This window comes from Aedes albopictus, chromosome 1, assembly GCF_035046485.1.
Source record: "Aedes albopictus strain Foshan chromosome 1, AalbF5, whole genome shotgun sequence".
Classification (NCBI taxonomy): Eukaryota; Metazoa; Arthropoda; class Insecta; order Diptera; family Culicidae; genus Aedes; species Aedes albopictus.
Genome location: NC_085136.1, coordinates 25912073 through 25924149, shown reverse-complemented (window position 1 = coordinate 25924149; position 12077 = coordinate 25912073). Strand labels below are relative to the sequence as shown.

The 12077-nt window shown below is 42.1% G+C and overlaps 3 protein-coding genes across 3 annotated transcripts; 2 read left to right on the top strand and 1 right to left on the bottom strand.

The window, feature by feature from the left end:
* The first annotated feature begins 338 nt into the window (after nucleotides 1-338).
* LOC109415195 (tubulin-folding cofactor B) lies at nucleotides 339-1419 on the top strand. Its single transcript, XM_019689079.3, has 2 exons — nucleotides 339-598; nucleotides 657-1419. Exons 1-2 carry the CDS (start codon nucleotides 476-478, stop codon nucleotides 1257-1259), a joined length of 726 nt encoding a protein of 241 aa, XP_019544624.2. The 5' UTR covers nucleotides 339-475; the 3' UTR covers nucleotides 1260-1419.
* Nucleotides 1420-1427: 8 nt separating this feature from the next.
* Nucleotides 1428-2522, bottom strand: LOC109428400 (NFU1 iron-sulfur cluster scaffold homolog, mitochondrial). The gene is made up of 2 exons (XM_019704124.3): nucleotides 2348-2522; nucleotides 1428-2283 (listed from the first exon to the last, which is right to left on the bottom strand). The coding sequence occupies exons 1-2, from the start codon at nucleotides 2413-2415 to the stop codon at nucleotides 1557-1559; spliced, it is 795 nt and encodes a 264-aa protein (XP_019559669.2). The 5' UTR covers nucleotides 2416-2522; the 3' UTR covers nucleotides 1428-1556.
* A 112-nt stretch (nucleotides 2523-2634) lies between these two features.
* On the top strand, nucleotides 2635-11583 carry LOC115256636 (uncharacterized). The gene is made up of 7 exons (XM_062844247.1): nucleotides 2635-4680; nucleotides 7082-7427; nucleotides 7812-7902; nucleotides 7949-8281; nucleotides 8338-8452; nucleotides 8519-8869; nucleotides 10064-11583. Exons 1-7 carry the CDS (start codon nucleotides 4629-4631, stop codon nucleotides 10189-10191), a joined length of 1416 nt encoding a protein of 471 aa, XP_062700231.1. The 5' UTR covers nucleotides 2635-4628; the 3' UTR covers nucleotides 10192-11583.
* The last annotated feature ends 494 nt before the right edge of the window (nucleotides 11584-12077 follow it).

The window sequence follows — 12077 nt, the reverse complement described above, 5'->3', positions numbered from 1 at the left end:
GGTGAGCTTTTGATGTTAAGGTGAATCGGACACCGTTCGATGTTTCGACTGGCTTTTATTATCGTATCTCTGTAACCTGCTCAAATTTTACATTCTAATTCAAGTAACAGTCCCTTTATAAGAATTTTGATGATATTGATGTGGAATATTCTAAAGAGAATGGGATTTTCGCGGAATATTAACTCGTTGAAAGTATCGCTTGAACATAAACGCCAACAGACACTCAGGCACTCACCTCTTCGGTTGAGGGGATAGGAATCTCGAACGTCAAACATCGTTTTTCTTCATCAACTTCATCAAGCTTCGTCTTTGTTTACGCGTGGGTGCGCGGACGAAGTTTAGTCATCATCATCATTATCGCCGATCATTCAATCGCGAAAAGAAACGCCGGAAAGTCAAGTCTGCTGTTGCTGCGGAAGAACATCTGTGATTTTTAAGCTCCGTTTCCGTAAATTGAGTGATATTTGGTACCGAAATGTCCGATCTATCCGTGGTGAGCGGTTCGGATGTGGTGAAGATCAACATCTCCAACTCGCACAACGATGCCGTTTCGTTCGAGCGGAAGTACAGCAAGTCGCTCAAGATTTCCGAATTCAAGGTAGGCTGTTGATGGAGTTAGTTCTGACCAAATAAACTAAAATGTTAATGATTATCAGGCAAAACTGGAACCGATAACCGGTGGATCGGCAGCGACCATGAAGCTGGAGCTGTACAGCGGAGATCGGCTGATTAGCCGATTGGACGATGACGACAAGATGCTGGGATTCTACTCGGTGGAGGACGGCATGAGGGTTCATGTGATAGACAGCTTTGCCTTCGTGCAGGAAAACGTCCAAAAGTTCGAGCTCAGTCAGGACGAGTACGATAAGAAGCAGGACAGTCTGCGGAACTATCTGAAGCGAAACAAGCTGGGCAAGTACAACGAGGAGGAGATGGCCAAGCTGGAGGAGGAGCGTCGGAAGCAGGAAGAGGAAGATGCCAAGAAGTTAGAACAGGCAACCATCGGGGCGCGCTGTAAGGTAATGACCAAGGGACACCCCACTCGTTTGGGGACAGTCATGTACCGAGGAGAGATTGAAGGTAAGCCAGGGGTTTTCATTGGAGTGAAGTTCGACGAGCCGCTGGGAGTCAACGACGGCACGGCTAACGGAAAACGGTACTTCGAGTGTCCTCCCAAATATGGTAGCTTTGTGGCAGCTAAAGCAGTTGAAATTGGGGATTTCCCTCCTGAGAAAGATGAGTTGGATGATGAACTGTAGAGATCGTAGTATGCATTCCAAATGACAATCTCCTTTCTTTTTATTCTGTCCTCTATTTTTTCACCATTACCAGTCACTAATTATTAGTACTCCTCGAAACTTTGTGAGTTGCGCCCTGCTTCGCATTTGTGCAAAATAACTAGCTTAAGCAATCTTCAAATTCTCAAATAATCATTGATCCGAAAGCCGGCATCAGCCTATTTTTATTATTCACTAATATGATATTCAACAAAGTCTACTTAATCATAGCATCCTCCCTCTAGTACATACAACCCTCGCATCCCCGCCAAGCAAAGCCTACTTGTCCTCTTTCTGCTTGATTTGTTTTTCGAGCTTCGTAAACTCCGTCTCCGTCACTTCGTCCACCTTGTCGAAGACCTGCTCCACGGCGACCACTTCCGGGATGTAGAACTGCAGCATATTCTGCACCCCATTCTTCAGCGTCACGATCGAGCTCGGACAGGACGAGCAGCTGCCCTGCATCTTCAGCTTCACCACTCCGTCCTCAAAGGCCATAAAGATGATGTCTCCTCCGTCCTCCTGCACCGTCGGTCGGATCTTCGAGTCCAGCAGTTCCTTGATCATCTGGACCGTTTCGTCATCGTCCTCGTTGATCGGGGTGTCCCCCATCGGCTTGACATCCGTCACCACCGGCAATCCAGACGCGAAGAAGTCCATAATCACGGCAAACACTTCCGGCTTAATCAAACGCCATTCGGCTTCCTCCTGCTTGGAGATTGTAACAAAATCCGCCCCGAAGAACACCGACCGGACGCCCTCGATGCGGAAAAGTAACTTTGCCAGTGGACTGCACAGCGCCGCCGCCTGTGTGGGGAAATCCATGGTTTGACCTTTCTCGAGGACCGCCACGCCAGGCAGGAACTTCAAACTGTCCGGGTTGGGGGTGTCTTGCGTTTGGATGAACATGGTCCTTACATGACTTAGTGCTGCTGGATGCGTATCGGTTAGAATCCTTCTGGGAGCCGTGGTTGTTCTCGAGAGTGTACCGATAGAAGCATGCGATCTGTAGAAAATCAAACGTGATTCGACTGTTTCAACTACTTCTATCGCACAAGCAATTCACTTACGTAACTTTGGTCGTTCCGAAAAGCAGAGCCCTCAGGTGGGATCCGCTTCGGACGGTGTTCCGGAACATTTTTGCACTATTCCGTTGTAGATTCCAGAAAATGGTCCGAGCGAGATGTTTATGTCACTCCGATCCCAGTTCGCTACTGACATCTACAAACGGAATAAACAAAAGGCTTTTTTTCGTAGGGAAGCATGAGCCTCTGCACGAATTTGCCCTGTCCTGCTCACTACCACAGAAAATTTTGAAAACAGCGCGACTGTTTTCAAGTTTTCTGTGGGAGTGAGCAGTACACGGAGAAAAAAAAATACCCAAAAAATAAGTATAAAAAACTCAAAATTAAGTATATTGATTATAGTGCCATTTTGGGTAAAAATAAAAATGTCAATTATGTCAATTTTGCTTAATTTTTGAGTATATCGACCTTTACCCAAAATTAGGTTAAAATGGACTTTGGTCATATTGAACATGTTTGTAAGACATAAAATATCTAAAAAGAAAAGTCAAATAAACATTTATGCATACATAATAGGAAGAACGATTTATTGTTAAAGCATATAAACAGCTCGTAATTTTTCGATTTATTTTTGTTTAGTTGCATTATAAAAAGTTAGAAGTTCAAAACTACCCAAATTGAACTATATCGATTATTCTTCAAATTAGGTGAAAAATACTTAATTTTGGTTGAAAATTCTCTCAGTGTTTTCAGCTTGGTCACGACGCTGCCATTATAGTTTTTGTTTTCAAACCAAGTGGATCGCGAGTGTTTGCCGCGGCGTTTTTTCGGCAATAAATATAAAAAAAAACAACTTGGGAACCGGTTCGTATTTGATCGGTCCGGCGTTTCGGTTATAATTCTTCGGGAGTCGATTCCGATCTGGGACTAGCTAGGAGAACAGGACAGGAATCGCCAAGTCGCCGGTGTTTTCGGAGCTTCCATGAGCTGCCGACGAGCAACCTCAGCCTGTCTCCGCTGAATTCGATTCTCCGTCAGCAACAACAATCCGCTGAAGTACGGATCCTTCGTCACCGTCACCGCCACGAAGCAAACAGGCCCAGCTTTGTTGTCTCCGGTGTTATCGGGGTGTATGTAACCTTGACAAAAGCCAATATCATCACGTCCAATAGCGCTGGTCATTCAGATCCGTCACGGCTTCCATCTACACCAAGCAACCCCAGGCTGGTCTCGGCGTGACTCATCAAACATATCTTATTTAGCAGGTAAGTCAAATCCCTCTAAGGCTAATTCAGGTCACAACTGATTTTTTATCCGTTAATCTGCCAGCAGCAACAACCAACGGCCAAATCTGCCTCGGCTCCTCCGTCCTCGTCACTACTGATTGAGCAGACGACACATTGTACTCTCCGGCGTGTCCTTGGCATCCAGCTGCTGTTGCTTCCGAATAAAAAGTCGTCCGCTCAGCCCTTTCCGGCATTGAGGGCGTCCATCAGCTGCCGGCGAGTAGCCTCATCCTGTATCCACCGAATTATACGAACCTCCATCAGGAACCATCACCGCTGATCAAGCGAAGCGAGCAGGTCCGGCTTTGAGGGGCCCGGTACCATCGGGGTCAGCCACTGCAGACAACCTCAACAGTAGTCAATATCAGCCGGCAAAAGAATCATCTCCACCATCGTGCTTCCGGAAAAAAGTCATCCGCTTAGCCCGGTTATTATCGGTCACTACAAGCAGCCGTAGAGTGGTACCAGCCTGACTCTGCAGGGTCTTCCCCTGTTTTACATTACCAGGTTAGTCATGTCATCATTGTGTTAATACCTGTAATGCCATTTCAATGATCAAATACTGTTTTTTGTTTTCTTTTTTAGCTTCAGCTACACTGCGTGTCGATATTTGCGACCGGTGCACATCTGCTAGTGATTTTCCAATAGGACAGATCGATGAAGTACTAGATTTGTAGTAATGAGCTGAATTTTAGTATGGTGAGAAGGTCAATTCTCCGTTTCTGCAATGAAATGGTGCAAAATGCGTGGGTATTATGATTCCTTGCCTAATTTAATGCTGTTTGAGCAAAACTTTGAGCAACAATGTTGTTATTTTCTCCATTTCTTGCAACATAAATAACATAGTTATCAAAAGTTTTGCTCAAACAGCATCAAATTAGGCAAGGAATCATAATACCCACGCTTTTTGCACCATTTTATTGCAGAAACGGAGAATTGACCTTCTCACCATACTAAAATTCAGCTCATTACTACAAATCTAGTACTACACCGAACGTGCCCCATACCGGACTGAAAGTATCACCGTATCACCATACAAAATGGATCGACTTAAAAAAAAATTGGATAGTGGAACTTACGCAAAACTCACAGGTAACTGTTATTAATTACCTTATAATTTCTACAATCATGGTGCAATATATGATTATGGTGCAAAATAGAATCATAGTGTTACATGCAATATGAATTGGCTTCTTTAATTGAAGCCTGGGAACCTATTTAAAACCCATTTTGAAGTTTGTATGGGAACGATTTGATGAATCACCCCTTGACGGATTTTGTACTGGGAGGTGCTGTCAAACATTTGCCCGTCTATCAAATGTTTGACAGCAAAATTTCTTCAAAATTGATTTTAGGTATCAAAATGAAGTTCTAAAAATCTGAAAAAAATCATAGTGGCTCGGAAAACGGTGCTCTTTTGTATAAAATTAAAAAAAATCAATAAGTTTTTCAAAATTTAAAAACTCAATTCAGAAGAACAAGGTTTCAACATGCTATGGTGCTAACACCGCCTAGTACTTCATATTGGGATTCTGGAGAAGGCTTCGGATGATGACATTTCAAGGCAATGCGAAACTTTAATATCATTATCTCGACTCTTATTGATTGATTGATTTATCTTTATTTGAGAGACTTTCGACCCTTGGCTGGTTCATCTCTTTTCTCTCGACTCTTATAAAATTTTATAAACGTATCAAATACAATGGAAAAAAAATCGAGAAAATTATCAATTATATATTATCTATTATACGTTGTGAAAGAACTTCAATCTTGGACAATTAGTGATGCTAGAGTTAGAGAAGACTGCTTAGATTGGGCAGAATTCCTAGATAGAAGATTTCGAATCCTTGTTGCAATCTACAGAGATTCCTTCAAGGATTTGTGCATGAATTCCTCCAAGACGCCAAAAATTCTTCGAAGAATTCCTCCAGAAATTTATCCAAGATGCCTCCAGGGGTTTCCAAAAACTCCTCTACGTATTCCTTCAGAAAATCCTAAAGAAATTTCTCCCGGAACCCTTCCTAGAATTCGTCGAAGAATTCCGCGAGGAATTCCTCTAGGGATTCCTCCAGGAATTTCTCCAGATTTTTTTCCAGGAATTTCTTCACGATTTCCTCCAGGGATTCATTAACGAATTTCATCAGAAATTCCTTTAAAAAATCCTCCAGAAATTCCTCAAGGAATACCTTCGAAGAGTTCCTTCAGATATTTATCCAGAAATTTCTCCAATAACTCCCCGAGGAATTTCTCCAGTAAATACTCCAGGAACTTCTTCAGAATTACCTCCAGAGATTCCTCCTCAAATTTCTTCTAAGAAAAAACCTCTAGGAATGTCTTCCAGAAGTTCCCCAAAATTTCATCCAGGAATTGCTCCACGGGTTCCTCCAGAAAATACTAAAGGAATTTCTCCCGGAACTCTTCCAAGAATTCCTCTTGGAATTCATCGAGAAATTTCTCCAAGGATTCCTTATGAAAATCCTCTAAGAATTTCTGCCAGAATTGCTCTAGAGAATCCTGAAGGAATTTCTTCCGAAACTCTTCCAAGAAATCCTCCAAGGATACCTCCATGGATTCCTCCAGGAATTTTTCCAGGAATCTCTCAAGGAATTTCTCCAGGGATTCCTGCAGGAATTACTACACGGATTCCTCCAGAAAACCATAAAGGAATTTCTCCAGGAACTTTTCCTGGAATTCCTCGATGAATTCTTCCAGGGATTTCTCCATGGATTCGTCCAGGAATTTCTTCGAAAATTCCTCCAGGGGTTCATCCATGCGTTTCTTCAGAAATTCCTTTAAAAAAATACCTCAGAAATACCCCGAGGAGTTTTTCCAGACATTCCTCCAGGAAGCTTCAAATATTTGCCCAGAATTTCCTTGAAGAATTCCTCCAGGAATTCCTCTAGTTATTCCTCCAAGAATTCACCATTAAATTTCTCTATGAGTTCCTCCAAACATTTCTTCAGTATTTTTTCCAGAAATTCCTTCCGGGATTTCTCCAAGAATTTCTCTAAGGATTTCTTAAGGAATTCTTAAAGTATTCCTCCGCGGATTTCACCAGGAATTCCTTCTGGAAGCCTAAAATGTTTCTCCAAAAATACTTCAAAGAATTCCTTCGGGAATACATCCAGGAATTCCTCCAAAAATCCTTCAAAATTTCTTTTTGAAATACCTTCTGGAATTTCTACAGGGATTCCTAAAGGAATTCCAAAGAAATTTCTAGGAATTCTAAAGAAATTTCTAGCGGCACTCTTCCAGGAATTACTCCAGGTATTCATCGAGAAATTCCTCCAGGAATTCCTCCATGGAATTCCACAGGTATTTTTTCAGGATGTTTTTTTTTTTTTAATTTCACCAGCAATTTCTCCTGGGATAACTCCAGGAATTTCTTTAGGTATACCTCCAGAAAATCTTACCTTAATAATTTTTCTTAGCACTTCTGCCATTACTTAAAATATACGAACTTGTGTTTTGTTTCAATTTTATATCTTTTTAGACAACCTCGTCAATGATATCTCGTTGTGGGATTTAAGCGCAGAAGACCTCACGATGATGGATATAACAGAAGTTGGCCCACGCCGGGTCATCCTTAATTTTATTGATCGTAACCGTGAGTTTGCTGAAAGCCAGGACGAGAATGTTGCGAATAACGATCAAAACGAGTCTCTGCACGAGTTAAGAGCGGAATCAGTTCGATCTGTTCTTGAAAAAAATGGAAAATTCCTGAAGACTCTGACGAAAGAGCTGGACTGTGGATCGGTTCCTAACTCTAAGAAGCTGCTTCAGATGAACCGCATACTAACCGATCATTTCTTTGGTGATATGATATTTCACGGAAAGAGGTAGGTTTGCGATAAAAAATTAGAATTACCAAAGCACGGCACTTCAATGGTCATATGATTGCAAATTTGTGTCGAAATCTTTGAAAAACTAAGTAAAATCATGCGGAAACAGTTGTATTGTTTTCTAAGAATTAACTAAAAATATTAATTTAGGCTGGGGGTCGTTCCCCCCTTTCCAACCTGAAATATCCCATAGCTATTGTGGGTTTTATCGTGTTTTTTAGTCTTTTTGCGTTTTTTTTATATTTTGGCTTGGTAAAACTAGTATCGCCACTCCTGAATTCAGTTTTTTTTTTTAATTTCATGTGGCCAAATTTTGAGATAAAAGTTGCCATTAAGCTTCAATAGCATTGTTTCGCAAACAAATAAATGGTTTGATTTAAGGTATCCCTCGCGCCAGGAAAAGCAGCAGCTGGCTGTACGAATCCTGGAAGAATTTCCCCATTTGAAAAACACTCGTGTTTCGGAAAATGCAGTATATAATAATATAATGAGCATATATAAATATATTATTATTTCAGTCATACTTCTTTTGGATTCACGGCGGATTGGTCACCGGCTGTCACACAGGACTGATCGAAACAAGGGTAGCAAATATGCGTAAAGACGTACCATCCGAGGACCGCAAGTTTCGACGCGGGAAGAAAAAGCACATAGTCGTTACTGATGACCACATCAATATTGCCGCCCATATTTCTGCTCTGAGTCCAACTCCTACAAATGCTAAGGCAATCGCTGATGGCATGGCTCAAGTCCACGATTTGCATGAGTCAATGCTGCAAAAAAAGGCTGAAAGCAAATTCCATAACATCATCAAGACGTTGCCACACTTTCTCTCTTATGAGGGTGAAATGGTAAGTATAATTTTCGCATATTATAGGCATCCCAATTTAATAATTCGTTTCTATAGATCCTTCAGGCCTACAATCGGCTCAACGAGGAACCAGCGGATGGACCTTCTTTAAACACGGTGCTTCGCATGGGGTTATTGTGCGACAAGACTAGCTGTTCCGAGGTCGAAGATGGTAAGCAATGTAAAAGCAATGAAGTATGTAGTATTATTGTTTACTTTTAATATTTCTCCTATGTAGATGTTATCAGAGGAGCATTGAGGCTTCTGAAGGTGTTGTCGAACAAGGGCGTGAAACGATCTTCGTCTTTACAAAATGCTACCCTCGGAGAACTGGCTGCAGAACCCCTAATTAGGTGGATCACCTTCACTGAGACGCAACCAGGATTCGACGAGCTGCTGGCGGTTAAGCAGTCGCAAACAGTATCTGGAGAACCGCATATGATCTGCGTTGCCGAACGCTTCAAGAAGGGAAATTATTATTTCGTTATTGACAGAACTGTTGTGCCCTGCGGAAACTCGTCCGTTAGAGCAGTTGAAATCTTTTTCAAATCATTTCGTGTCTTCGGAGTGAAAGTACCAGTTTTGTTGCGCAACGGACAAAATCTTCGTCTCCCCGGGGAGCACCGTGCAACTTCCGGAAACACTAACTTCCAGCGAACAAGGTTTTCTTCGTCCTCCCGAGAGGCGCTACGCAGCTCGCAACTCCGTTAAGGCCTAAAGCCCGGTGGCCGGAAGCCTTTTTCGTCCCTCCGGAGGGCTCTATGGCAAAACGAATCACTAAAACACTAAAACCTTGTTCTTCCGGAAGCTCTTCGTCGCCCCGGGGCGCACTACGGTGCCTTCGACCGAAAAAACCTTCGGCCCGGTTGGCCGAAAGTCAAGTTCCTCCACCAGAAAAGTTAAACAACGAAACACTCCGTAAAGGCCTAGAGCCCGAATGGCCGGAAGCCTGCTTCGTTCCCCCGGGGGACTCTGTGACGCTCGCTTGTGACCAGTAAAATCTTTCTCACTAAAAACACACCGTAAAGGCCTAAAGCCCGAGTGGCCGGCAGCCTTTTTCGTTCTCCCGGGAGACTCTGTGGAGCAGCGCTTGTGGAATGATTTTTTCCCTCACCGATCCCCACCAAAATAACCCGATCCGCCTCGATGCAATGACCGGAGACCGTCTTTCCATCCTCGGTTACCCGCATTGCAGGTGCCAAGAGGAATTCCGGCGGCCGCCGAATCATCCGCCCACGAGGTTTCCGCTGATGGTAATTAACCACCACCAGCGTCGTCGAAGTCGTCCAGCCGCTGCAAAACGAAAGAAAAAACTGATAGACTACCACTGCCGGTTCGTGACAAGCAAAGGAGGAAGCAAAACAAACGTCAAGATCTTGCCCGCCTGTCAAAGCGCCTCCAAACGGGGTGCCCCAACCCACTGGGCACCAAAGTTGAAACACGGAAAAATTTTCTTTTTTCAAAGTTTAAATTGAATTGAATTAGTTTTCTCTTTTAAAATGTTTTGTTTTAGTTTCAAATGTTTGTCAATTGCTTGTTATTCCTGTACTTTTAAAGAAAGTTTTGTTAGTAATTTTGTTCTGTCAAAAGCATTACTGTTAGTTTTAAGAGCAATCCGGCGAGACCCCTCTGGTTGGGCTCGAAGGGGGCCCCCTCTGGGCTACCCTCCCTAGTATTAATTTTAGAAAAGGTCCTCTCTTGGCCTTTTCGACTTGACGTGTGAAGAATTAGCAATAAGTTAAAATTCACAAATAAAAAAAAAAAAAAAAAAAAAAAAAAAAAGTTTTGTTGCGAAAACTTGATTCAATCATCGCAACAAATGTATGGCGAACCGCAAACAGCAGCAAATACAAAGCTGTTACAGATTTGACCCAGCGGTTTGAGGAATTTCTCAATAATCCCGAAACTTAAATTGAAACATGAGGGACATTTTCATTGTTATAATGAATTTTTTGTTTTGTTACTATTTTCAACTGACTGATCAAAACTTATGTTGTTAATGCATTTGTACTCAATGGTATTGAAACTGTAAAATAAACATAAAAACAAAAACAATAATCCGTCTACCTAGTATGTAAGATATTTCAAATTATGTCTTTTATTTTCAATAAGGAAACCTGTATGAAACTGTGATGGCTATAGCTAATAATGCTGTTGATTGATTTACGAAGTCGTTTGCCTTATAAATGGATGTACACAAGATTAGGTCAATTTGTAGAAAATTATATGAGTTATAGTGGAAAAGTGCCACCAAAAAATAAATGCTGCCCAACTGGTCGTATACCAGTTGAGCCATTTTTTTTCATTAAAGATTCAATGCCAACTCAAAATTCCCGAGAATAGGGGCTACACAACTTTCTAATCTACAATAAACACCGTATCCCACTTCCAAAACCTGCTCGAGTTTTATAAAGCTCTTCCGAATTCACTCTTAGTGAAGCTTGTTAAACTACACGCAACACTTTACTAAACGATAAATCATTTATTCCATTAGATTTTGACAAAAATGATGAAAACATGCATTTTTCTTGGTGGATAAATTTTACCCAAAGGTAGGTATATTTTACTATCTTTAAACTTTTTTTCGAGCGATCAAATTTACCCATCGGAGACTATCGGCAATTTACTCAAAATTAGGTAAACCCACTTATACCCAAAATTGGCTTATTGGGCCGTAGTGCGGTGCTGGGTCAAAACAACCCAAAATTGAGTAAAATCGGTTTTCCGTATACGCCAGATTCGTGCAGAGGCTCATAGGATACTGCAAGATGACGTCACGAAGCCGTGCACTGACAGTTCAGCGAGCTTGTTTACATGGACTTAGTCTCTGGCGGAGATCCGGCAAAATTGTTTTTCGATACAAATTCAGTAGAACGGTAGTTAGGCGATTGATTTTGTGCTGGTAGAGTTGAATATAGTCCATATTTCCGTATCCCAATGGTTTCGGGACGGAAAACGTAAATTTATTTTTCGCCACTCGTTTAAAATTCTAACACCTTGTAAACAAGCTCGCTGAACTGTCAGACAATGTGAGGTTAGATCAGGTGCTTGCAGTATCCTATGGGGTTCAGTTGAGTTTTGATTTCAATCAAGATTTGTAAAAAAAGAAAGGAATTAGACTACATACTTGTGCTCGTTCTGCGAATAGGCCTTTTCATGTGACAGATCCGTGCATGCATTTGTTTACAAAGCTTGAACAACAGCTGCTAACAAGAACGTGTCATCTTCATAGAAGAACTGTCAAACGCCCGAACAATCAGCTGATTTAAGACGTCAAATGAAAAGGCCCATAGAGCGACACGACAAAATTGGGTTCATTCACATATGTCATAACGCCAAAATTGGCCTTTTTTGACACCCACCCACCCCTTCGTAACATTGTTTATATGGGAAGAAAAAAAATTCGGGCTGTAACACCATGAAGTACAACCGCCCACCCACTCCAGCGTTATGACATTTGTGAACAAGCCCTTTCAGGGCGCTGTTTGAACCCATTGTGGTATGCTTGTGCGTTAGTACCCTCCTCCAGGGTATTTTTCCTATTTCCCTACCTGTCCCTATCCCCATCCAAATCCTTTTTCCTTCCTTTTCCCTCAGGTAGATGATGAAATAGGCTGTTATTTTGGCGATGGCACAAATGTCCCAAATGGAGGATAACGTGCCTCTGGAGCCGGCCTTCTGATACCTGATACCTGTCTCCTTCGTTGGCTGTTGGAGGCAGTCCCCACACTACTTCCACTCGGGTGTCTATAGAACTGATTATCCCCCTTGGCTTAGAGATGAACACATAAGGACTG